Source organism: Gadus macrocephalus, chromosome 5 (assembly GCF_031168955.1).
Source record: "Gadus macrocephalus chromosome 5, ASM3116895v1".
NCBI lineage: Eukaryota > Metazoa > Chordata > Actinopteri > Gadiformes > Gadidae > Gadus > Gadus macrocephalus.
In genome coordinates this window covers 10639006-10666578 of record NC_082386.1, presented here as the reverse complement: position 1 = coordinate 10666578, position 27573 = coordinate 10639006, and the positions used below count along the sequence as shown (strand labels likewise).

Genomic DNA, 27573 nt, shown 5'->3' with positions numbered 1-27573 from the left:
GGGGTAACACTGTTGTTTTTTTATTGGTCGTCATGAATAAAAACATAAGGGGTAATACTTCTGTTTTTTATTGGTCGTCATGAAGAAAAACATAAGGGGTAACACTGTAATTTTTTATTGGTCGTCATGAAAAAAAACATAAAGGGTAACACTGTTGTCCTTGTCAAATAAAATATAAGGGGTAACACTGTAATTTTTTATTGGTCGTCATGAAAAAAAACATAAGGGAAATAATAGAAATACACTGATACATTTTAATGTCATTTATATCCTCTTTATTGATGATTGATTATTGTGTAATGTCATCGCCTCAGTGGTGCAGTGGAGTACACTCTGCCTAACCCACTGGAGACCGCGGCTCAATTTCTGTGGAAAAAACAATATCTTTAATTTTAAACGTAATGTTATCATGTCTATTGTCATATATAACCTAAGACATAATTAATTTAACAATCTCAGTGGGAAGTGGAGAGAGCTGTGAGCTTTCCTCCTGGAGACCGGGGTTCAAGTCCGGTTGATGTCTTCTGTTGGAAGACTCTTATCTCTATTTCATGCGAGTTATAAAGTCAAGTATAACCTTTGTGATAATTTTATTACGTGTCTTGATGGTGCATTGATAAATTCGGAGGTTTACACTCTAAACAGCTCAGGTTCGGATCCCTGCAAAAACGTCGACAGGGGTACCACTGTCGGTTTTTATCGTCCGTCATGAAATAAACATAAGGGGTAACACTGTCGATATTTATCAAATAAAACATAGGGGGTGACACTGTTGTTTTTCATGAAAAAAAACATAAGGGGTAACACACTGTTGTTTTTCATTGGTCGTCATGAAAAAAAACATAATATCATTCATATCCTCTTTATTGATCCTCACTGTTGTTCTTTATTGGTCGTCATGAAAAAAACCACAAGGGGTAACACTGTTGTTTTTCATTGGTCGTCATGAAAAAAAACCTAAGGGGTAACACTGTCATTTTTTGTTGGTCGTCATGAAAAAAAACATAATGGGCAACACTGTCGACATTTATCAATTAAAACATTGGGGGTAACACTGTTGTTTTTTTATTGGTCGTCATGAATATAAACATAAGGGGTAATACTGTTGTTTTTTATTGGTCGTCATGAAAAAAACATAAGGGGTAACACTGTCAATATGTATCAAATAAAACATAGGGGGTAACACTGTTGTTTTTCTTTGGTCGCCATGAAAATAAACATAAGGGGTAACACTGTGGTTTTTTATTGGTCGTCATGAAAAAAAACATAAGGGGTAATACTGTTGTTTATTATTGGTCGTCATGAAAAAAAACACAAGGGGTAACACTGTTGTTTTTTATTGGTCGTCATGAAAAAAAACATAAGGGGTAACACTGTTGTTTTTTATTGGTCGTCATGAAAAAAAAACACAAGGGGTAACGCTGTTGTTTTTTATTGGTCGTCATGAAAAAAAACCCAAGGGGTAACACTATTGTTTTTTGTTGGTCGTCATGAAAAAAAACATAAGGGGTAACACTGTTGTTTTTTCTTGGTCGTCATCCAAAAAAAAATAAGGGGTAACACTGTCATTTTTTGTTGGTCGTCATGAAAAAAAACATAATGGGTAACACTGTCGACATTTATCAATTAAAACATTGGGGGTAACACGGTTGTTTTTTTATTGGTCGTCATGAATAAAAACATAAGGGGTAATACTGTTGTTTTTTATTGGTCGTCATGAAAAAAACATAGGGGGTAACACTGTCGATATGTATCAAATAAAACATAGGGGGTAACACTGTTGTTTTTCTTTGGTCGTCATGAAAATAAACATAGGGGGTAACACTGTGGTTTTTTATTGGTCGTCATGAAAAAAAACATGCGGGGTAATACTGTTGTTTATTATTGGTCGTCATCCAAAAAAACATAAGGGGTAACACTGTTGTTTTTTTATTGGTCGTCATGAATAAAAACATAAGGGGTAATACTTCTGTTTTTTATTGGTCATCATGAAAAAAAACATAATGGGTAACTTTGTTGTCTTTGTCAAATAAAATATAAGGGGTAACCCTGTCGTATTTTATTGGTCGTGATGAAAAAAAACATATAAAAAAATAAATAAAATTGTCCTTCTCAAATAAAATATAAGGGGTATCACTGTTGTTTTTCATCAGTCATCATGGGAAAAAGGGGTAACACTGTCGATATTTATCAAATAAAACATAGGGGGTAACACTGTTGTTTTTTTTTGGTCGTCACGAAAAAAAACGTAAGGGGTAATACTGTTGTTTTTTATTGGTCATCATGAAAAAAACCACAAGGGGTAACACTGTTGTTTTTTATTGGTCGTCATGAAAAAAAACACAAGGGGTAACACTGTCGTTTTTTATTGGTCGTCATGAAAAAAACATAAGGGGTAACACTGTTGTTTTTTGTTGGTTGTCATGAAAGAAAACATAAGGGGTAACACTGTTGTTTTTTATTGGTCATCATGAAAAAAAACGTCATTTTTTATTGGTCGATATGAAAAAAAACATAATGGGTAACACTGTCGATATTTATCAATTAAAACATAGGGGGTAACACTGTCGTTTTTATCAAATGAAACATGAGGGGTGACACGCTCATTTTTCTTTGGTCGTCATGAAAAAAACCATAAGGGGTAACACTGTTGTTTTTTATTGGTCGTCAGTGTAACAGTATTTAACATAAAAGCCACAGTGGTGTAAGTGGTCGTGATGCTATGGTAGTAATCAAGGGGTTGCGTGATTGATTCTCTCCACGGTCAGATCGATTGTTGCTCTTGTAGTCAAACTTTGGCCTTGGCAAAACGTGCGTATCTATTCATTCCACCTTCCTGAATTGTGCTCCCTGGTCCCAGGAATACATAGTGCCTATAATATGGAAAATGGTTGGATTCTATCATATGCTGTACATCAGAGTATATTACAGTTTTTGTTTTTGGTCTGTTGGCTGCAAAACATTCTGAGTTAGCATACATACTTGATGATTGGGCCACTTTACACACACTTTTTTTTATAAACTATAGATTTGTATAGTCACTGGCCCCCTTTAAATTGTGCATTTATGCTATTACTATAGCCTACTATTATCATTGACACTTTAATTTTTTTAACTTTAATTTCAATTTTCATATTTTGTTCTTTGGTTTATACATTTGAATACTTGACTATCATGATTCGTGACACATTATATATTTATTCATACTTTTTTTTTACGGTATTGGGTCTGTGAAATAGAGTTTTTATTTGTTTTGTTACACTTATATCAAAGTATATTACACTATAACTTTCTTCATAGGATATTTTATTAGTCTTTGACATTTATCAAACCAATAGGCTATACAATATAATCAATATAAATATTGTAAACATCACTGTGTTACAAAGTTAATTCAAAATTAATTGAATATAGATGGATAGACCAATAGGCCTATTTATTTATATATATTATAAAAAGGCCTATTGGTCTATCAATATCTAAGCTAGGTATATATTATTATTTTTTATTATACTGATGCACGTATATTTATTCTGTTCAATGAGATGTTAACATTTAGGCTTTTGGTTATGGTAGCTGCCACAGGTCGCTCATTCAGTCATACCTCTGGTTGGTTGCGACCTATTTGCCGCCAAAAGGGTCGCGACGCTTTTATGGTCGCGACCTAGTCGGTCAGCCTGCCAGAGCCAGCTGCCAGCCGCAGCCAGCGGCCAGCGGCTGGTCTGTCGTCGCAGCCAGCCAACCGACACCAGCCAGTGTCGCAGGCTCGCAGCCCGTCATTACGTCGTATAATATCATACCATCGTACTAAATCCTACTAAAATGTTAAAATGAAAGAGGCCAATTTGCGTCAGTAAGTTTGACTAAAAGAGCAAAGATCTATTTGACCGTGGAGAGAATCAAACACACCCCTTGATTACTAACCTAGCATTACTACCACTTACAGTGCACTGTGGCTTTTGTGTTGAGTATTGCTACACTTATATCAAAGTATATTATACTATATCTTTCTTCATAGGATATTTTATTAGTCTTGGACATTTAACAAACCAATGGGCTATACAATATAATCAATACAAATTCGTACACATCACTGTATTACAAAGTTAATTTAAAATTAATTATAGATGGATAGACCAATAGGCCTATTTATATATATTATAAAAAGGCCTATTGGTCAATCAATATCAAGCTATATATTATTGTATGTACGTTTTTATTACACTGACGCACGTACATTTATTCTGTTCAATGAGATGTTAGCAGATAACATAGGCTTCTGGTTATGGTAGCAGCCATGATGACAATGGCTGGCTGCCACAGGTCGCTCATTCAGTCATACTTCTGGTTGGTTGCGACCTATTTGCCGCCAAAAGGGTCGCGACGCTTTGTGCACAAAGCGGAACTTTGTGCATAATATACGTTATTAGGCTTAATGACTTTTAACAAAACAAATAGGCTATATATAATATATAAAATACATTATTTGAATACGCCCCAAATTACAACTAATATATTTTATTGATACTGATAGACAAACGATTTAATCATTTAAACTGTACTTCAATAGAAAAATATTAAAACAATATTAGCAATAAAGAGCTGTAGGTATAGGTTTCGCCAGAGAGCATGGCTTTCTGGTACTTCAACTGTCGCAAAAAAAAACGTTAATAATATGCAAATCAACTGATTATATAGACTTCGTCGCGACCAATGCGACCTACGTCGCGACTCACGTCGTTGGCCACTCAGAGAGCTCGGCCCCACTGTGTTTGGGGGACAGGACAACAGCAAGAGATGAGGGTGATTACCAGAGTTATATAGGCTGGTGTCTCGCGTGGTTTGCAATCTCTTGTAGCGAGGCAGAATTATGGAACTTGTGTTGCCCGTTTCCATTTGAAAGGGTCCGGTAGGTTATTGATTCAATGGATATAAAAGTGCTTTTATCTTTTTGGTCATTCCTCCCTGGAGTCAGGAGTTGTCTCATGGTTATTGGTAGAGGGGATTTGAGAGTGGAACCTTGGTGTTTGCTGCTGGAATGATATTCAGGTCTTAAGTGGGCCGTGCTATTGATAGCAGAATCTCAGATTAACTACTGGTCCATATGACTAAGACTGAGATTCTAGGCTGCGATAGAAAAATTGGATTTTCTACCGCAACCGGAACCTAAATTCATATTTTATTTCAAGATCGAAATAATGGAAAAAGTGTTGACTAATGATACAATGAAAATCCAAAAGGCAGACATCATTTGCTCAATAACAATCAATTACTAAATATCCGTTTTGTTATTCGTGTCATTTATATTTTGCTACAAGTAATATTTTCTACGCTATTCTATGCGATTGACACAGTGCTACATGAGGTCATTAAGGCCAAGTGAGGCATGACTTGGCCGGCAGTTTAATCGCTGCTGACCAGGCAGTGCCTGCGACTGTAAAGGTTCCCCTAACGGGACAAACCCCATCATCTCCCATAAGCAGCGAGGGGAAGAATCTAGGACTTTTTTATAACCAAAACATGGCCATTTAAACCCCCTGGAGCTTGACCTGCAGGATAAGCTGTGGGAAAATGGTATTCCTAGTAATTCTGAACGTAGCACACATAAAAGGGTAGATACAAAGCAGATATACAGGCAATGTCTTTGAAATAAACCAAATAACTCACATCCTTAGTGAGTGCAATGCAGCGGCGTATTAACTCATCTAATATTAGTTCAAACTGGCTGGTCAATCTTCCCTAACCATGTGCCCTGGAACAAAGTGTGTAATTCATTGTCCCAAAATGACGTTTTTGTGGTTTTGTGGTTTTGTGGTATTGTGGTATTGTGTGGTCTAGCAGGGTGATTAATTAGCATGCTAGCAGGAGAAGGCATTTCAATACGACGAGCAGGTAGGATGCTGTGCCTTCTCTACGCTGTGCCTCCTCTCCTTCTGGATCTCTCTCTCTTTCTCTCTTCCCCTCAAAGAGCAGCAGATGGAGACGGGAGGCGGGCGGTCTTGGTTTAGAGTAATTAAACGGACACAGACGCCCCTGCCCTGCCTGCCCATCGCCAGCACAAGATGGTGCCCAGACAGGGTCGTAAGCAGGGGGTAAAAAGAAAAAAGATAGTAAGGGAGGTGAAACGAGACGGCAAAACGCACACACACACACACACACACACACACACACACACACACACACACACACACACACACACACACACACACACACACACACACACACACACACACACACACACACACACACACACACACACACACACACACACACACACACACACACACACACACACACACACACACGCATGCATAGGGAGCGCAGTCAGGTGTCAGAATAATCATTATCAAGGATTTTCGCTCGATTTTCGCCCTTATCGTGTCCCACCGTGACGAGGGAGGAAGTGGAAGTTATTTAATGTGTTATCTGTACGGCCGGCTGCTGATACAATCCCCCGATGGCCGGAGCTGGCCCGCCTCATTTGAATCCGCTGAATCCCCTCTTTATTCCTCCTTACCTAGCACACCAACTGGACAGCCGGATAAGGACTCTCCACTATGGTTAGTTAAGTATGCACACCAAGTAATAAGGCATGAACATCAGTCACGCCTGCTTGGCGTTCACTCTGTCGCACTACCTGTCTCACGGTAAACACAGGAATACCTTGGCAACGATGCCATTGTTTTTCTTTGCATTTGATTGTGAAAATGAGTAGACTGGCACGCAATAAACGTGCACATGAACACGTGCATGCATGCACAAACACACACACACACACACAAACACATTGACACACACACACACACACACACACACACACACACACACACACACACACACACACACACACACACACACACACACACACACACACACACGCACACAGATACACACACACACAAACATACACACACACCGAAACAAACACACACACACATTCACCAACACACACAGACACACACTAACAAATGCACACATACGCACACACACACACACACTAAACCATACTGTGCGCCGGCAGTCCAGGCGGACAAGGTCAGCGTTGCTGACGTGCGGCTGCCCATGCAGCAACAGTGTTAGGTGTCCACACAGCGGTGTGCGCGTGATGTCAGAGCGACCTAATCTTCCTTCTGTCCAGCCAGCATTAAAGTTGCATCGATGAGGCGGGTTCATGCGCCGCACGACCACTCCTGATTGGTGCCCAGTTCTTAGAGTTCTGATGTGCGTCCTCACCTGAATATTTTAGATCAAGGTTAAGTGTTGACAGAGGAGTCAATGCTGGTCAGCCAAATGAGCTCAGAAATAGCTGTATGACCGCTTCGATTTTTGTATTAATTTATTCATGAATTATTTGTTACAAATTTTACAAAGTCCCTCCCAGTTGCAGTTGATCCATTTTAAACCTCCCACACTAGATCCGATAGAATGTACTACTTTGTGTTGCTCTTGTATTCATTATGCTTCACCATTATGGAGATTTCTAGTGCCAAGAGGGACATCGACATCTTGTGAGATAAGTGAGAAAAATACATTTTCATCGCCTGTCCTCGTGGTTTTGCTTCAATGCAATTTATTATAATAAAGCACGCTCTACATGGTCTTTTACACGTTCCTGTAAAGAAACAGAAATTGGCCTATTGAAAAATAATAACCATTAAGTTGTCGTGTGAAACACCCAGCTTTCCTGGAATGGCCTCCCTTAAATGAAAGACATGAATACGTGAGAAATGAATAAATGTTCAACCCAAACCAATAAAAGCAGCAACCTAGTCGGAGACGCTGCATCAAAACCTTGCAGGGGTCCGTCTGTTGAGACATAAACGAGCGAAGGCAGGCTGGGGGTCCGCAAAGGTGGGATTTATGAACCCACTCAAACAGTCTGCGGTGTATTGGCAAGTCAATACATCAAAGGAGAAGAAGTGTGGCTCTAGGGCAGAGGGAGGACAGAGCAGGAGCCAGGCGGGAATAGTAACGGCGGCATTATCAAAGCCCATGAGCAAAATGACAACAACATCGGAGCTAATGCTATTAGCTGGCATTCAGAGGCCGACCGGGGATCAACTAGATTAAAAAGGGCTCTACAGACCATCGATCATGGCGGCTGTGGCGAAGGATGGGTAATCGGTTTGATTTGGCTAAAATCAAATCAATGTCCCGGCGCAAAGACACCATCCGTCTCCAAATACCTCGCTCTAGCTTTCAATTACGCTCCCGAAGTTGTCCTCCTCACATCATCAGTCCCTTACCCGAACATTGGGTGGACAGTATCGTTTGACAGCACAACAGTACAGCAAAAATACATACATTTAATGCTAAGAGATGTCTAAATGACTGAGGGACGGGGCTATATGCATAGACTTTGATCACGTATCTCCTTTGTGGGGTTTGTCTAAGACTCACCCAGTGATTAGACGGTGACTGCGGAACAACAACTTCTACATCCAATCAGAGTAGAAGGAAACGGTGGGTGAAGTAGGGACGGAGAGAGGTTGTCTCCCAACCGATATCAGGGGATGATCGAATTGTCTCGAGCAATCATTTCGATTGATAGCACAAATGCGCAACCACCACTTGTGCGTGCCGCCACTATCTGTACTGATGACAAAGTGTCATACGCACCTGTGTGGAGTTGCTTTCGTCAAAGGTCTCTTTTATGCAAAGGATTATACGCTAACATCTGGAACATTGTTAGTTGTTGTTTTTGTTGTCAGAGGCAAGGGATCATTATCCTACAAATTGTGAAAGGGATATGTCGAAAGCTTTGTTTTATGCATTCATTCCCTTTCAATTTCAGCCCCATATATTCCATGAATTCCATTGATCATAGCCTTAAATATTTCCAATTGATCAATGGGAAAACCAATCAATTCAATTAAATTCAATTGCATTTCTCTAGCCCTTAATCACCATTACAGTCTCAAAGGGCTTAACAGGCCAAATATTTATGACACGGTGAATCAAAGGACCGTAATGGGAAAGTTAATAATGCATAATCTGGTCAATATTTTGAAGAAGAAATTTGTGAACAATAGATACAATATGCTGAGCAGAAAAAATCTGTCAGTAAAACCCGACCCAAGAGAACCAAGGCTGAAGAGGACTGCGAATGAGCTGTCTCTAGCCTGTCCCGCCGTCCTCCTGAAGAGGGCTGAGACCGGGCTGCCTCTAGCCTGGCCCTCCGGCCTCCAGAGGGCCGGGCTGCCTCTAGCCTGGCCCTCCGGCCTCCAGAGGGCCGGGCCGCCTCTAGCCTGGCCCGTTGGCCTCCAGAGGGCTGAGACCGGGCTGCCTCTAGCCTGGCCCTCCGGCCTCCACAGGTGGAGCCCGGGCTGCCTCCAGCCTGGTCTGGTGTCATTAGTGTGAGGCATATGGTGGAGTCTAATCCCTGGTTGATTAACCCTCCATCGGGACAGATGTGCCAGGATTTACGTGATCAGCATCAACCTTGACCTAACCACAGATAGCTCCCTGCATAATCACGCCATAGTGCCTATTGCCCCTCCATTATGGGTTTAGCACTAAGTACCGTCGTTTATCATCGCAAAAGAGCAGCTCTCTTCTCAGAACAACCAAAGGCGAAATTTCGGAAATGGCAGCATTCAGATGTAGCTGTGAAGAGATCCCTGCAGGGGGGTTTTCATTGAAGGCTGTTTCAAACAAAGTGCTGGTTTGAGATCCTGGATGCAGGGAGCACAAAGGTGGTCCCCTGGATTGAATATGGATTGAATAGAAATGTGTAAGTGAACCTATAGCAACATTGAATCCATGTCTGATTGCATCTATAGCCATCTATGTCTGAATGCACCTATAGAAACCTTAATTCATGTCTGAATTAACCTATAGCCACAATGAATCCATGTGTGAATGGACCTACAGCCACCTTTAAATCATGCCTGTATTAACCTATAGCAACCTTTAATCCATATCTGAATGAACCAATAGCCACCTTTACAGACATGCACACACACACACACACACACACACACACACACACACACACACACACACACACACACACACACACACACACACACACACAGACACAGACATGCGCACACACTCATCACGATAACACAAAGGTGTCAGGTTAAAGGTAGATAAAAAGATGTCTCTCACTTCTGCACTTTGCTTATCTAGTCAAGACAGCCAGCCCAGTTTCCATGTGAACGGGAAAGACCATGGGCAGCGCCGATGTTTTGTGTTCTCCAGATGTGTCGATGTGATAGCACACCCTGCCCCAAAACAAAAAGAGCTGTTCAAACGTCTAGGACACAGCCCTGGCTGGGGGCCGTCCAGCTCTGTCTGCTGCTGCTCTTCCATGAAGGGGTATAAAATCCTGTTGTTGTTGGAGGTCATCAATTGCCTTGCTCTGTGTGTCATTGCACTGCTCATTACTGGCCCACGAATAAACACATTCTCTTTCTCTCCCTTTCTCTCTCATACACATACACACACACCGCACACACACACACACACACGCGCGCGCGCACGCACGCACATGCACACGCACACGCACACGCACACACACACACACACACACACACACACACACACACACACACACACACACACCTCCTAAGAGTAACCTATTTCTCCTCCCCTCCTCCCTTCCCTCCAATTGTGCAAACCACCCCCAACCCTCCCAGCAGCACCACCCCTCAACCTTACCCCTCACCCCCTCCCCTCAGCTCCACCCACCTCCTCCTACTCCTCTCTAGTGGTCCATCTCTCTCTCCCTTCCTCTCTCTCTCTGACTCTCTCTGGCTCTCTCTCTCTCTCTCTTTCTCTGACTCTCTCTACCTCCCTCTCTGTCTCCCTCTCTCTCTCTCTCTCTCTCTCTCTCTCTCTCTCTCTCTCTCTCTCTCTCTCTCTCTCTCTCTCTCTCTATCTCTCTCTCTCAATCTCTCTCTTTCTCTCTCTCTCCCTCTCTCTCTGACTCTCACTCCCTCCCCTCTCTCTGACTCTCTCTCTTCCTCCCTTTCTCCTCCCTCTCCCTCCCTCTCTCTAGGTCTCTCCCCCCCCCTCTCACACTCTGTGGATGCTCACTGTCCTGAAACATGATGAACCATGCAGCCCTATGGGAATGTTTCCTCCCCGCTTAGCTAGCGTCAGCTACATCTGTGCCTGTCAGTCTGTTTATCCGCACGCGGCAGCGAGCGCGCAGCGGTGACAGCGGCGGCGGTGGACTCCAGCTCAGGGACCAGCGCCCCTCCTCACTCTCTCGCTGACACTCCTCCCCACTGGAGGGCTGCGATCGCCCAGGCACAGCGCTCTCCTCCTGCCTGCCGCTCCGGCTCACATGCTTCTCAGTGGTGGTGATGGTGCTGGTGGTGCTGGAGGTGGTCAATCTACTTCCCTGATTGAACCCGGACGCTATGGTACACAGAATTGACTGAGGGGAAGTAAACGAAAACAAAGACTTGTGGATCCTTTCGCGCCTGGATTTTATTTTAGGTTCGTAGTTCTTGTTGAGTTTTGAGCTCTTCTTCGGGGAGCGGGTCTGAAGAGTCTCCAGGGCTCCTGAGGTGCTCCTCCTCTCCTTCTCACCTCCTTCCGCGCCTCCTCTCACCCACCAACTCCTCCTGCTCCTGGGGGCCATGAACCCGCCCGGCCCCGATGCCTGTGTCTCAGGCCGGCGGGGGCTTCGTGTCGTCTCCGCCTCTCCCTGACGGAGCCCGACGGTGTGCCTCTGCTCCACCTGAAGCTGCGCCTCTTGACCTCCGGAGCCTCCCCCCCCCCCCCGGCGGGAACAAAGAAATCCGTGGATATGAACTCCGTCCTCGCTGGCGGGAGACAAACAGCATACACCCCCCCGCCACCCCCACTCCCCCCGCGCAACCCCACCCCCAAGGATACCTCCACCCACCCACCACCGCCCGAAGAGAGAAACAGAGGCTGGGTTCCTACTGGAGGTCAACTGTGAGTATTTCCCCCCTCTTTTTTTACTTTACGTACTTACTTTTTCTAATACAAATGAAAACACAGCAAAAACAAAAGTGCAGTGTTTCATTTTGAATCAAAGAACACGGAACCTGACCTGGATAGAGGGAGGGGAAAATTTGATAATGGGAGCACGCGGGCACGGGCAAGTGCATGTCTGAGAGATCTAGCCCATGCATTTTTAATAGAGAACCTTTTATACCTTAGCGCGGAACGTGTTTGAGGGGCTCCCATGGAGGTGAGGGAAGGCGGAGAGAGAATGCGTATCCCTGGGCTTTTTGTACTCTCCGACGGCGGTCGTGGTGGGGGTGAAAATGAGTCATTGATGAGCAGTTAGGGGCGGAAGTGGGCGGGCAGGGGGGGCAAAGGGGGGCCAAGGAATTTACATACCATGACATTTGGTAGCATTTTCACAACATGACATTTTCGCCTTATTCCTGGGGTATTTTGTGTCAAATTAATACTTTCCTGTTGCTTAACTTCATCGTTTACTCTGTCCCTGTTTGTCACATGACCTATGGCGCATTATTTGTCTTCATAGCCGATACCCCTAATGGACTAAACTTCATTAATAATAGCAATATTCTTTACGCCACCTTATATCTCCTATACCAGCCAGAACGCAGCAGGAGTATCAAACACATAGTCGCGATCGCTATAGCTGGCCTACATTTCATGATTACATTAATAACCTTTGTTATGGAACCAGCCCTCATAGGGGCCGGTTCCATCTCAATGGCTTCACGACGAGCGAGTTAAACAACGACGTTTGGGCTTTAGCGCGAGAATACGATCAGCATGCCCCTTGTGCATGTGTCCTGTAGTGTGTGTGTGTGTGTGTGTGTGTGTGTGTGTGTGTGTGTGTGTGTGTGTGTGTGTGTGTGTGTGTGTGTGTGTGTGTGTGTTTGTGTGAGTGTGTGTGAGAGATAGAATGAGGGGGAGGGAAAGTGAGAGAGAGAGAAGGGGGGAGAGAAAGGCAGACAGAAAGACAGACGGACAGAGACAGACAGAAAGGGAGTGCAAGAGAGAAGGGGGGACAGAGAGAGAGAGAGAGAGAGAGAGAGAGAGAGAGAGAGAGAGAGAGAGAGAGAGAGAGAGAGAGAGAGAGAGAGAGAGACTAAATGGAAACGGGAGATTTTGGCATGGGGTGTAATGTGATGAATCAGAGCTAATAACATTCTGAACCAATGGCCAGTTTAATGTCATGGACACGCTGCTATGGGTTTGCAGTAAATACATAAACAAGCAAAGAGAGAGCGGGGTGATACATGTGTGTGTGTGTGTGTGTGTGTGAGGGTGTCTACGTGCGTGTACCTGCATGCGTGCGTCCGCGTGCATGCGCAACGAGCGCACACTGTTCCACGACGATGGCTGCGGCGACGCAGGGAAGATTAACGTAATGGTAAAGATGTTTATTACAATATCCGACTCACTCGAAAACATCAACAAAGAGCTCAAATAAAAAGCATCTCCCCCCCAGCGCTGTTTACAGGAATGTCTCCTGTATTTATTATTTCAGTCCTCCATAAACACACCTGTCCAACCCATCTCCTGGCTAAGTTATGATCAACAGTGGCTCGCAGGGGAGCGTGTGCTTGTGTTTAGAGAATCACATGAGACTGGACCGGATTGCTCCTGAGGTGGTGGTGTTTTCAATTCCATTGTGTGCTTCCTCTTTGTCTCCCCTACTCCTGTGAGCCAGCCCCAGGAGGCAGGACGGCTCTGCCGGGCCTCCCTACGGAGGCCCAGATATGCAGGAGTCTTAACTATGGGTCACTGGGCCGACTGCAGTCATGCAAGACTCACCGAGCTGAACCGCCTGTGGGCTGTTGTACACAACACAGATAATCCTAGAATGACACATGTAGACACACACACACACACACACACACACACACACACACACACACACACACACACACTCACAGACGTAGACACATACGGGAAAACACACTGACACACACACACACTGACACACACACACACACACACACACACACACACACACACATACAGATGCACATACAAGTACAAGCACATACACACGGGCACACACACACACACACACACACACACGGGCACACACACACACACACACACACACACACACGGGCACACACACACACACACACACACACACACACACACACACACACACACACACACACACACACACACACACACACACACACACACACACACACACACACACACACATACACACTAACAGGCACACAGAAGTACAAGCTATCACACACACACAAACATAAATAATCAGCGTTTGGTTACATTAGTCCTCTTCCCATCATAACTCTGTGATTTTCTCCAACTAATACACACTGCATAAAGGTCATTCACCTCACACATACACTCCCCCCCCACCCCCTTCCGGGCCCCTTCACTCCAGGGCTCAGCTGTAGTTTTAGAGAATACAAGAGCGGAAGTGAACAAAAAGAAAAACCCACTGTGAGACAACCTCTCGCAGGAAACCTGCCGCCAGACCCAGTGCACGCACTACGAAGTTTATGGGGATGAATCTCGGGCCACGACTCAGCGGCTGGACGCCGTCCGTCAGCGGGCCGGCGCGTTGATCATCAATCCCGTATATTGAAGATAACACGACGTTTTCACAGCGCGTGGTGTGGGGGGCCGGGGGGGGGGAGGAGAGCCATAAGTCAATTACGCCATGTTTACATCCTGGAGCAGACTCAAATGGCTTCGCAGGGAGTTCAGCCCCCCCGTACGCAGGTCCCCCAACAGGTTGAACAGGGGTCACGCCGCTGTGACCCCCATGTGAGTGGCCATTCCCTCACTCACATCTGCTGCCGGGCTCTAAGGGGGGGAGACGAGTGAGGATGGATGGTGGATGATGCTTTAGACGGGCTGGAGGGGAGGAAGGGATGGGAAGTTCATGGAATGGTTGGCTTTTTTTCTTACAACCAGACCAGACAGCGTCATGTCATTACAGATGCGCGGCATCTTTTCCGCCCCCCCCCCTTCGTGACATATGATTATCTAATGCTTCAGTGCATCTGTGGACCCCCCCCCCCCCCCACACCACACACACACACACACACACACACACACCACCCATCCCCACAAGAAGAACAGATTGTACTTTGTGCATTCCCTACACGAGGAGAGCCGATTTATTCGATGTCATCTGTATACCCTAAGAGCATCTCTTGCTTCTCTTGAAGCTATTAGCCATCTTGCTGTTTCCGTCAAGAGTTTAAGTAACAAAGCTGTGTGTGTGCGTTTCGTGAGTCTTTTTGTACACTTGATACACAACGCATCATTAGAGAGTCAAGGCAAAGCACGACAGCTCCCCTTGATTCAAACATTTATGTGAAGCTGCCATCATTAATTCATGATTTTAACTGCCACTGAATACACTTACTGTAAAGTCCCACCCAATGAGTCACTCTTAGCAAATGAACGCTTACAAGCCTAGCATACTTTTTTCTTGTGTGCAGCTAAAGCTCAGCACAGACTTCCCAGAAACGATCCTATGGTCTTATCCGTCAACACCAGTATTCCTTAGAGCCTACAAAGTGAAGAAAAGGATGAGGAGATTCTCCTTCCTGTCAAAGGCATCCATGGTTTCCTGGCGGAAACTCTTATTAATCGTGGAAAATGATAGATCAGTCCATCTAAGCTGGTCCAATCTGCAACAGTTTGAGAAGAAATTAGACAATTTGTCTAAAATCTCAAGGAAAAGGATTGAAGACACGATAAAGACTCATCGTGCTTACTAATGAGGGGCATGGCAATACTGTTTGAAGCACTGTAATATAAAATGCAAGCCAGTTTTTAGCAAGGTGGTTTTGGGGTGGTAGAAGGGACATTGACACCTGTGGTTGAGGCCCCAGACTTCAGCTGAACGTGATAAAATGTAATTGTATAACACCAAGCTAATTTTCTTGTTTACGCAAATTACCCAGCAATAATTTTTAATTGGGGTAAAATTGATTTACTTTCACACTCTTAAGGTTGTAATTTACCATTAAGCCTACATTACATAACACAATTAAATTGTATTTCCACAGAGATATATCTTGATGGCCATCTTCGGGTCCATAAAGAGACGTTACACGGTGGGAAATCAGCACTCAGCTTGCCCTGGAGTTTCTTTTAAACGATAATGAGCCATTCGTTAACCCCCCTCGCTCTGCAACTGGTTTCCACAGTGGTTCCCCGCTTTGGAGCTAAATATACAGTGTGGAGAAACCTCGGTAATCTTCGTGAACAATAATGTTTCGAAAAAATCTCCAAAAACCTTCAAAGCACTTTGGCGCCCAGGCCCTCTCCAAATGGTTTCCCCCGTTATAAATGTCGGAGTATAAGCGGCGCATTCTTGGCTGGTGCTCGTTTATATCTTGGCACTGCCATGGTCGGTGGTGTGCAGCTTTCAGACTGATTCAATTGTTTGCATTTTGCGAGAAAAAAGAAAGAAAGATGATACAATGAGAAAATTTAAGGGACTACAACTGTGATCATGGAAACTTGTAGTATATTATTGTCTGTCTCTGTTCATTCAAATATATAGGCTAGATTGATGTTATTGACGATTTGATAATGTAAAACGCATGAACTAATTCCTTTTAAATCCCTCTTAGTTTCCAATAAATTAAAAAAGGTAAGCAGCTTAACAGCAGATATTTTGTCAGAGGCACGATATGTGCTCAAGTCTATTTCCAGTGAAGTTATCATGCTGTTCTCGAGCCACAGTGCAGGGTTTGTACGGCTGGGTAAACACTGAGGTACCGAGCACATCACACCAGGGACCATAAATAACGATGCAATTGCATTTAGGCCTACCTGCTCCTGCGGTATTATAAGCCTACACAAAAAGCTACGACCCGATACTTAGAAAGTCATTCACAAATATATTCTCCTTTCCACACTATTTTGAGATAAACCACTAACGTGATGCAATGAAGCAAATTATTCGCTGACCTATTTTTAAAAATGTAGCACAGATGTTCGCTAAAGCTCACAAAATAATGCATGTGTGCTTGTATGTGTATGATCGAAAAAGCTACAATTTTTATTTTTTAAGAAGGCTACTAGTAACTTTACCCAGTAACCACTGAATGATAATCCAACCACAAGAACACACACACACACGCACACGCGCACGCACGCACGCACAGTTGAAATCTGAACGCTCCCAGATTGTTCACCTATTTGATGTCAATGCTGCTCCCTGGTGGTCATTTAGGGTACTTAGGGCAAATGTGTTACTTGCGTGATCGATGTACATTGTTACAATGTTGACTCTTTGAACTCTTCTCATTTCAGAATACCTCGCTCACCATGACGAAGATGAACTCCCTGATCTTTCTCAAGGAAGAATAAATACATCGAGACAATGGAGCCAGCAGTGAAAATACTGAACGCTACCATTAATGAGAGCGCCACTGGCCAGCCCTTCCACCTGGTCACGCACAGTCTGTGGGAGGTGATCACCATCGCCACCCTCTCCGCGATAGTGAGCCTCATCACTGTGGTTGGCAACGTGCTGGTGATGCTGTCCTTCAAAGTCAACAGCCAGCTCAAAACGGTGAACAACTACTACCTGCTGAGTCTGGCGGCGGCGGACCTAATCATCGGGGTGTTTTCCATGAACCTGTACACCTCTTATATCCTGATGGGCTACTGGGCTCTGGGCAACCTGGCCTGTGACCTGTGGTTAGCCCTGGACTACGTTGCCAGCAACGCCTCAGTCATGAACCTCCTGGTGATCAGCTTCGACAGGTACTTCTCCATCACCAGGCCCCTCACCTATAGGGCCAAACGGACGCCCAAGAGGGCCGGCGTCATGATAGGCTTGGCCTGGACGGTGTCCCTGGTTCTCTGGGCCCCGCCCATTCTCTGCTGGCAGTACTTTGTGGGCAAGCGGACCGTGCCGGAGATGCAGTGCCAGATCCAGTTCTTCTCGGAGCCTGTGATCACCTTCGGCACGGCCATCGCGGCGTTCTACGTCCCCGTGTCGGTGATGACCATCCTCTACTGCCGGATCTACAAGGAGACGGAGAAGAGGACCAAGGACCTGGCCGAGCTCCAGGGCATCCACTACTCTGCGGACCCGGCACTGGCGCAGCCCCAGAAGGCCATCATCAGGTCTTGCTTCAGCTGCAAGCGGAGCTCCAAGACCCAGGACAGGAACCAGGCGTCGTGGTCCTCGTCCAGCCGCAGCAACGCGGCCCGAGCCGCTGCCGCCGCCGCCACCAACAACGACGACGAGTGGTCCAAGGCGGACCAGCTGACCACCTTCAACAGCTACGCCTCGTCCGAGGACGAGGAGAGGCCCGTGTCCCCGGTGGCCTTCCAGCCCGACTTCCAGGACCAGGCGGCCCACGGCGGGGGGACCCGCAGGAGTGTGGCATGCAGCGAGACCGAGCGGATGAGCGGGGGCCGCGGCGAGGAGGACAGCTTCTTCGGCACGCCGCCCAAGAGCAACCCGCAGAAGAGCAAGAAGTGCGTGTCATACAAGTTCAAACCCGTAGTGAAGGACGCGGGCGGGCAGCAGCAGCAGCTGCAGCAGCAGCACGGCAAGAACGGGGACAGCAAGATGTTCTCGTCGGCAGAGTCCATCGCCGCACCATCCACGTCGGCGGCGGCCAAGCCCATGGACGCCACGCTGAAGAGCCAGATCACCAAGAGGAAGCGCATGGTGCTGATCAAGGAGAGGAAGGCGGCGCAGACGCTCAGCGCCATCCTGCTGGCCTTCATCCTCACGTGGACCCCGTACAACATCATGGTGCTTATCTCCACCTTCTGCTCCGACTGCATCCCCATGCCCCTCTGGCACCTGGGTTACTGGCTGTGCTACGTCAACAGCACCGTCAACCCCATGTGCTACGCCCTCTGTAATAAGACCTTCCAGAAGACGTTCCGCATGCTGCTGCTGTGCCAGTGGAAGAAGAGGGTGGATGAGAAACTTTACTGGTACGGACAGAACCCTGTGGTGACCGCCAAACTCACATGACCCGGCGCGCCGATCTCACTCCACTGCTGTTTTGCGGCGAGAGCTGGATTTTTACATGTACGTTTTTCATGCTAATTTGAGTTCATGTTGGTATGATATAAAAGGTGTAAGTCTAATCATTAGGTGTAGTGTATGCTGAGTATTTCTCCAACCAAAAATGGGATCATTTTGTGAAATTGCTCCACTATTTATATTGTTAATTGGTAAAAAAAAAAAAAAGACTGCAAAACTGCAAATGTATGCGTCCGGGACCAATGTAAGTATGCACATAACCTCATTGTATCACAGACACACGCATATACACAGTCAAATACACGTGCGAGCATGGACACACACACACACACACACACACACAGCCTCATACATGTGCACACACACACACACACACACACACACACGGAAACACATACACAAACCAACACACACAATCGCGCACCACAAGCGATTCACTGCACACAAATATACAATGTTTTGTACTGTTGATGTTGTGTCAGTATTGATATGCAAAACATGGATTTGATATTGCTCTGTAGCTTTAAAGGGCTAATGGGATGTGTTTTGATGTCAGAATCTGCCTGCTATGTAAAGATTGTAACTGAGGAAGTTCCAAGCCTTCTCACACGTGCCATTTGCATTTAGGAAGAAAAAATGATCTAAGCTTTTACTGCACTTTCAGCTTTTGCAATTTAAACATTAAACATTTACATACACCAGAAAACATCTTGAAATGTGACACATGACAGAATCCTACGGCACATACGAGTTGAGCCTACAGGTATTTATAGTAAGCATGATCAACTAAATTACAAACTCTTACAAAATATTTTTACATTTTGTCAGTATCTTTATTTTCACTGGGTCACAAAAACAAACAAAGAAACAGCAAAAACAAGGAGTGTTTGTATGTGGCTGGATGGGAGAGTAGTCATTACAATAACTAACATCTCTCTTTACGTATCCCTCCCTTCTCAGGATAAGATCAATGTTTGATGATGAAAACGTAATTTGTATTTACCCTGGGGACAAATCAATAGGTGACCAAATTACCAACTAGCCCCCCTTAACACAATTGCCAACTCTGTTGTAATGCAGTCAGAAATATCACTATGAGTCATGCATTAATGAAACAGTTGCAATAATACATGCCTCTTATACTGCTTAGTGCTAACTGTGTTCCAATGTTGAAAACAGCCCTCTCTTAAGGATTCAATTAATGAAGAAATCTTTTATTTTTTCCTTGCAGTCCAAATCCATTTTTAAAGAAACTGTTTTTTATTAAAATTACAGTCTTAAAAACATAGCAAAGGAAGTACTGGCCAAGTAATTTTATTTTATAAATGTTGTACATTTAAGGATTTAAAGCTTCCGTAAGCATTAAATGGGATTGCCTAATTATCTGCAAAGTATGTCTATTTGTGTAATAAGCTGCAAAGTCAAGGTATGCTTTAATATTAACTGTGATGAACCACAAATCTGAGTGAAAGAGGTAAAATATTTTTTGATGGATGAAATTATCCTTTGTTCCCTTTCGGGTATTCGGTGATCATGTTATTTGGTATTTGAATAAAATGTAAAAGATAGTTAGCATTGTTCCTTTATAAAGGAGGCCTTACAATAGCCAAAATGCAAACTCCTTCACCTCTTCCTTCTCCTCATCATAAAAAAACAATTTTAATTATGGTTCCTGCTGCATTTACATCTTCATCCGTTTGCTAATCAATTAGCTGCAAGAGTAATTTGGAATAATGAGTTAGATGACACAACCATCTCAAATTATTGAAACCGCTGATCTGGTCAGGGTTAGGATAAGATAATTTGGGATGTGCTAACATCAGAGCCCCCCAAACCCTCTTGGGATACATCATCGGATACAGTATTGCTAGGTTATGGACAGATATTTTGTTGGCAATACTCTCGATGCCTCGAGAGAGTTGTGGTAATGACAAATCCAAAATAAACATAAATATAGTGTAACCTAGGCTCATCAAAACGTTGCTTTGCATGAGTAACTCTGTGGGAGTTTCAAACACAAAAATGTCACAGACATAACATTTCTATGCTCCTATTCTTCGCAAAATGGGGGCCGTCATTGCGACGTGACTTACCGATGTTCCAGCCCTACGAAGGGGTCAGCCGCCCATCCTCTTCCTCTACAGCTCGTCCTTCCGGCACTCTCCGGTGTGCACGAGCTTCAACGTCTCCGAGGGCTTCACCATCATCCAGGCGTACTTGCACAGGTGCTCCTTGTGGCAGTCCTTCTGCCAGTAGATGACGTTCCTGCGGTTGAGGTTGGCGCCGGCGCAGGCGTCGTACCACCAGCCCCCCCCCGCCACGCCCTGAAACTCCAGCTTGGCGCAGTTCTGGAAGTAGTTGTCGTTGTCCCGGTCCTTGGTGGTGAACCTCTGGTTGTCGTGCAGGTAGTTCTCCGTGTCCTGCGTGAGGGCGTCCAGCGCCGTGCCCTGGTACAGCCCCAGCCTCAGCCGGAAGCCCGCCGCCTCGTCCTCGATCAGGAACGGGTCGTACTCCCCGGCTTTGGTGACGCCGTCTTTATCCACCAGGTTGATCCCCAGCGTGTAGCGCCCGGGCCCCCGGGTCAGGTCGTGGAGGTGCTGGTTCCCCAGCCAGTGGTCCCCCGTCAGGGAGCCGAAGCCCTGCCGGTACTCGGCCCAGGTGCGGTCGAAGCTCACGCTGCTGTTGACGGTGATGTGCTGCACCACGGTCCAGCCGCCCTCCTGCATGGCGCAGGACGCCAGGACAGGGAACCGCCCCGGCTGGATCAGGTAGAGGCCGTCTCTGGCCTGGCCCGATGAGGCCATCAGCATCTCATGGCAGTCCCTGGGCAGCACTCCTAGGGGGAAGGATAATGGTCTTATTGATAAGATCTGAAAAGTCTGATAACTGTCACACAAATTGTGTGCACTGTTAATATACCAGTTAATGAGTCACACTGTAACAATGAGTATTATGTGGTTTGATTAGATTGAAGAATACCAGAACACTGATTTAGGACGTGATAAAAGTGTATAACATTCTCAATTATAATTTAAGTAACTGTGGCAGTTAAACTGGTTTACAGCCAATGGGAAGAGTTTATAATTAGAGTGTGTTGAATCATACCTTTCATTTGGCGGTTGAGCACTAGTTTGTGCTCCTCCGTGGTTAACAGGTGGAGGTTCCCGGCCTGGATGGGCTGACACCCTGCTCCTCTTCCACCAAGCAGTGTAGCCAGCAACGCTAGCAGGCAACATCTCAGACCCCTCATCCTTCACCTCTGTCCAAAACCAACAACCACATCCACCGTTATCACGCACACTATTGTGTCACAAACCAATGCACATACAAACCAGACCATTCATTCCCTATGAGGAACACCTTCACAATCTTTATGATCAGGTGATGGATTATACTAGATGAACAAGGGCAGAGAGGGTTTTACATGTGAAATGCATATTCAAAGTACTCACCTTCAGGTGCAGCCAGCAGGGTATCAAAAACCAAATCAACTCCTCAGTCCCGAACACAAATATACACTTCAACTGAAGGAATGACAAGCGCGGTTGGGCAAACCAGGCTGAGCATGATGTCATTGTCTGGCTCCAGAGTCCATGGAGGTGACACACGCCAGGACTTTAGCCCCCCTCCCATGTTCATGTCTCAACTGGAGACACTACACCCACGCATGCATAGCCACACCAGATTGTAAAATCCATTATCATTCTCACAGTAATTCACCTACAGTAGGAGTCCAAGGTCCACCTGTGGCTTACTTGTTTAAGGACTGCAAAGGGAGGGATGTTGGTGGCGGGGGTCATGCTATGGGATAGTATTTTTGTTTTGAGGTGGATTCCAGGAGAGTATCATGATAACCAATGCACACAATGTTGTAGGCAGACACACACACACACACACACACACACACACACACACACACACACACACACACACACACACACACACACACACACACACACACACACACACACACACACACACACACACACACACAAAAAAAAGTCATAAATAAAAATACATTTCTTTATTCAGTTACATTATACCACATGACGTTTGGTTACAGACCAAACTTATTTTTTATGCTTTGACCTTTTTTTTTTTTTACAGAACTTGAGAAATGGTAAATAAACAAGTTCACCATCATCCAGGCGTACTTGCACAGGTGCTCCTTGTGGCAGTCCTTCTGCCAGTAGATGACGTTCCTGCGGTTGAGGTTGGCGCCGGCGCAGGCGTCGTACCACCAGCCCCCCCCCCGCCACGCCCTGAAACTCCAGCTTGGCGCAGTTCTGGAAGTAGTTGTCGTTGTCCCGGTCCTTGGTGGTGAACCTCTGGTTGTCGTGCAGGTAGTTCTCCGTGTCCTGCGTGAGGGCGTCCAGCGCCGTGCCCTGGTACAGCCCCAGCCTCAGCCAGAAGCCCGCCGCCTCGTCCTCGATCAGGAACGGGTCGTACTCCCCGGCTTTGCTGACGCCGTCTTTATCCACCAGGTTGATCCCCAGCGTGTAGCGCCCGGGCCCCCGGGTCAGGTCGTGGAGGTGCTGGTTCCCCAGCCAGTGGTCCCCCGTCAGGGAGCCGAAGCCCTGCCGGTACTCGGCCCAGGTGCGGTCGAAGCTCACGCTGCTGTTGACGGTGATGTGCTGCACCACGGTCCAGCCGCCCTCCTGCATGGCGCAGGACGCCAGGACAGGGAACCGCCCCGGCTGGATCAGGTAGAGGCCGTCTCTGGCCTGGCCCGATGAGGCCATCAGCATCTCATGGCAGTCCCTGGGCAGCACTCCTAGGGGGAAGGATAATGGTCTTATTGATAAGATCTGAAAAGTCTGATAACTGTCACACAAATTGTGTGCACTGTTAATATACCAGTTAATGAGTCACACTGTAACAATGAGTATTATGTGGTTTGATTAGATTGAAGAATACCAGAACACTGATTTAGGACGTGATAAAAGTGTATAACATTCTCAATTATAATTTAAGTAACTGTGGCAGTTAAACTGGTTTACAGCCAATGGGAAGAGTTTATAATTAGAGTGTGTTGAATCATACCTTTCATTTGGCGGTTGAGCACTAGTTTGTGCTCCTCCGTGGTTAACAGGTGGAGGTTCCCGGCCTGGATGGGCTGACACCCTGCTCCTCTTCCACCAAGCAGTGTAGCCAGCAACGCTAGCAGGCAACATCTCAGACCCCTCATCCTTCACCTCTGTCCAAAACCAACAACCACATCCACCGTTATCACGCACACTATTGTGTCACAAACCAATGCACATACAAACCAGACCATTCATTCCCTATGAGGAACACCTTCACAATCTTTATGATCAGGTGATGGATTATACTAGATGAACAAGGGCAGAGAGGGTTTTACATGTGAAATGCATATTCAAAGTACTCACCTTCAGGTGCAGCCAGCAGGGTATCAAAAACCAAATCAACTCCTCAGTCCCGAACACAAATATACACTTCAACTGAAGGAATGACAAGCGCGGTTGGGCAAACCAGGCTGAGCATGATGTCATTGTCTGGCTCCAGAGTCCATGGAGGTGACACACGCCAGGACTTTAGCCCCCCTCCCATGTTCATGTCTCAACTGGAGACACTACACCCACGCATGCATAGCCACACCAGATTGTAAAATCCATTATCATTCTCACAGTAATTCACCTACAGTAGGAGTCCAAGGTCCACCTGTGGCTTACTTGTTTAAGGACTGCAAAGGGAGGGATGTTGGTGGCGGGGGTCATGCTATGGGATAGTATTTTTGTTTTGAGGTGGATTCCAGGAGAGTATCATGATAACCAATGCACACAATGTTGTAGGCAGACACACACACACACACACACACACACACACACACACACACACACACACACACACACACACACACACACACACACACACACACACACACACACACACACACACACACACACACACACACACACACACACACACACAAAAAAAAGTCATAAATAAAAATACATTTCTTTATTCAGTTACATTATACCACATGACGTTTGGTTACAGACCAAACTTATTTTTTATGCTTTGACCTTTTTTTTTTTTTACAGAACTTGAGAAATGGTAAATAATCAATGCTACATGCTCTGCTCTTCAATACAATAATTACATTTAACATGACATAAATAAAACCACATCCTTCTACCGTGACAACAACACAACACGCTGAACATGATGGGGAAGACCATCTGGAGCTTTTAATGAGGCTGACAACATCAGGTGAGTTGGGAGAGATATGAATCTATGACCTACAAGGGGAACAAACAAAACAACCACATTTGCATAACACAGAGAGAGCAGAGAGTGGCTTAGCTGAGCCAGGGATTTAGGAACAATCTGCTCACCTTTGCCAAGGTAGGGGGCATCTTCAGGACTAAGCTCGAGCCCGGGTCGTGATGCCACAAGTTCACAAGTTGCTGGTTGAACACTTGGAAATTTCTAGAATACAAATATAAAAATAGGGAAACAATCCTTAGTTAAATTGTAGCAAATATCTATAGTGCGAAAATGAATCTCTAATAACTAGCTGATTCTTACTTATCCAAATGATTGTTAGTCCTTCCAGTAAGGCCACTTGCTAGGAGTTGTTCAAACCATTTTTTCAAAACGGACTGAATCCATTTTAAGCCGACAGCGACGTACCTGTAGAAGCAAGACAAAAGATGAAGCTCCTCTTATTTCTATTATCCTACCACATTGTGTTTTCAGCACACTGCTTGCAATCTGTGTGGTTGTGGTCATAATTCCTGCTGCTGTACATGTCATCACAATAACAAACTCAGGAGAACACTCACTCTTCATATGGACTAGAAAGGACTTTCTTGACGAAGGGGAAAAGGTCCACACAACAGCCGATAGTGAAGCCGGAAGAGTCCTCGTGAATGCTGAGGACACACACACACACACACACACACACACACACACACACACACACACACACACACACACACACACACACACACACACACACACACACACACACACACACACACACACACACACACACACACACACACACACACACACACACACACACACACACACCTCTGGAGTTTGATGTGATTTTGATATTATTTGATACTTCTGAAGTATCAAAGAAGAAGAATTAAAGAAGAATGAAACATTACCTTTGGGTTATGATGGGAAGAAAGTCGACAATCACACCAGTGTCTTCCATCCTGGGAAAAAGAGATTAATTTGTGTATTAAAAAATGGAAGGTAACATGCAGACGAGTGCTAACTACTAGCAATAATTACCTTAGGAAGTATGTCAACAGCTCTCCAACATTTCTCTGCCACAGAGTCAACGCCACTTTCAATCGCAGGTTTCTCCCAAAGAGCACATTGACCATGGAGTTATGATCTCTAGTGAGCTGAAAGTAAACCCCAAAAAGTCCCATTCAGATATATATTCTTTCTTAACTCATCCATCTAATCCTCATACAGCATCCCTCTACAGCTCATCGTATCTGTACCTGCTCATGCAGATCACCATCCCGGGACATGTTTTCTCCCAGAGTACTTCATGCATCAAACATTTAGCGGAAAACAAATAAAACCGCAACAGCGAAATATCCTATTTCAAACCTCGCCAAGGGTGAAGCAGTCTGTGTGCTTAGAACCTGTTCCTCCACCCTGATGCTTGTTGACATTTAAAGGGAACTCCCAGGGATCCACGTGGAACATCTCCTGGTCCGTGTCGTCGTCGTCCATGCATGTGCGCGGGTCCTCCGTGCGCGCCTCCTCCGTGCGCGCCCGTTCGTTCTCCTTGTTGCCCGTGCCGCAAGGCCTCCCAGCCGTGGCCGGTTTCCTGCGCACCACGACCAGGTGGTGGGTCTTCCTTTTACACGACACCACCCGCTTCGCTCGGCCCGTGCTGCTGGTGCCGGGCCTGGTCGCCGGAAATCTAAACGCCGATGGTCACGGTTGCAAATGTTTTATCAAATATCCTAAAACGCATGGACGACAATGAGGGCAACAAGCAACGAAAAGTTAATACCTCTTTCTAGTGAAATCATCCCTTTTGGCATACACCACCTGAAGAAAGGAATAAATCGTTATGAGGTTAATATTGCACGGATATTTGCACAAGAATATTAAAGATAGATTTAGGTCACGGCACGCCATTGAAATGCCGCTTGTTCACCTGCATTGGGTTCTCCTCACTGTAGTGGACCTCATCCTGGGGCAGGCCTTCACCCATGTAGTGCTCATCTCCAAGTTTAGAATCCATCACAGAACTGGGAAAAAAATAAAATTAATTATATAGGAATTTTTCCCCAAAAAGGGAAAGGCATTTTTGTAATGCCTCGAGAGAGTTGTAATGTAAAATCCAAAATAAATTATATAACTTATCCTAGGCTCATCAAAACTTTGTTTTACAACGTCAGCTAATCAGGCAGTTTCAAACAAGACAGCGTCTCCCCATAGTGATAATAACTTTCAAGATTATAACTTAACAATGACCAAAACACCATTACTTACCATTACCAATAATATTACTGCGTTTCAACTCCGGTCATTGCGATGTGACGTCGCGATGTGCATGCCCTATAAGACGCTATGACGTCAACCTCACTTTCCCTGAAGGCCTAAATGTCTAAATAATATATAGA

General features: G+C 45.4%; 4 protein-coding genes across 8 annotated transcripts in view; 1 reads left to right on the top strand and 3 right to left on the bottom strand.

Annotated features, from left to right (window-relative positions):
- Window positions 1-10746: 10746 nt before the first annotated feature.
- chrm5a (cholinergic receptor, muscarinic 5a) lies at window positions 10747-20236 on the top strand. The gene is made up of 2 exons (XM_060052203.1): window positions 10747-11916; window positions 17242-20236. Exon 2 carries the CDS (start codon window positions 17312-17314, stop codon window positions 18929-18931), a length of 1620 nt encoding a protein of 539 aa, XP_059908186.1. The 5' UTR covers window positions 10747-11916; window positions 17242-17311; the 3' UTR covers window positions 18932-20236.
- A 593-nt stretch (window positions 20237-20829) lies between these two features.
- Window positions 20830-22974, bottom strand: zgc:194887 (uncharacterized protein LOC571819 homolog). The gene is made up of 3 exons (XM_060052204.1): window positions 22396-22974; window positions 22049-22202; window positions 20830-21779 (listed from the first exon to the last, which is right to left on the bottom strand). The coding sequence occupies exons 2-3, from the start codon at window positions 22191-22193 to the stop codon at window positions 21082-21084; spliced, it is 843 nt and encodes a 280-aa protein (XP_059908187.1). The 5' UTR covers window positions 22194-22202; window positions 22396-22974; the 3' UTR covers window positions 20830-21081.
- Window positions 22197-24764, bottom strand: LOC132457966 (fibrinogen-like protein 1-like protein). The gene is given in 5 exon segments (XM_060052386.1): window positions 22197-22202; window positions 23082-23195; window positions 23197-23717; window positions 23987-24140; window positions 24334-24764. Coding segments are annotated over 4 exon segments (786 nt in total). The 5' UTR covers window positions 24132-24140; window positions 24334-24764.
- Window positions 24765-24910: 146 nt separating this feature from the next.
- LOC132457843 (KATNB1-like protein 1) overlaps window positions 24911-27573 on the bottom strand; it is a 29748-nt gene continuing 27085 nt past the window's right edge. For 3 of the 5 annotated variants that reach the window (XM_060052200.1, XM_060052199.1, XM_060052198.1), the window contains exons 2-10: window positions 27105-27198; window positions 26958-26995; window positions 26546-26864; window positions 26216-26331; window positions 26086-26136; window positions 25753-25842; window positions 25496-25600; window positions 25303-25396; window positions 24911-25206 (exon numbers count right to left, since the gene is read on the bottom strand). In XM_060052200.1, coding sequence (XP_059908183.1) covers window positions 25174-25206; window positions 25303-25396; window positions 25496-25600; window positions 25753-25842; window positions 26086-26136; window positions 26216-26331; window positions 26546-26864; window positions 26958-26995; window positions 27105-27191 — 933 coding nt within the window. In that variant the 5' untranslated portion in view covers window positions 27192-27198 and the 3' untranslated portion in view covers window positions 24911-25173. Of the gene's footprint in view, window positions 25207-25302; window positions 25397-25495; window positions 25601-25752; window positions 25843-26085; window positions 26137-26215; window positions 26332-26545; window positions 26865-26957; window positions 26996-27104; window positions 27201-27451; window positions 27509-27573 lie in introns of all 5 variants that reach the window. The other 2 variants (XM_060052201.1, XM_060052202.1) reach the window with 2 other exon arrangements.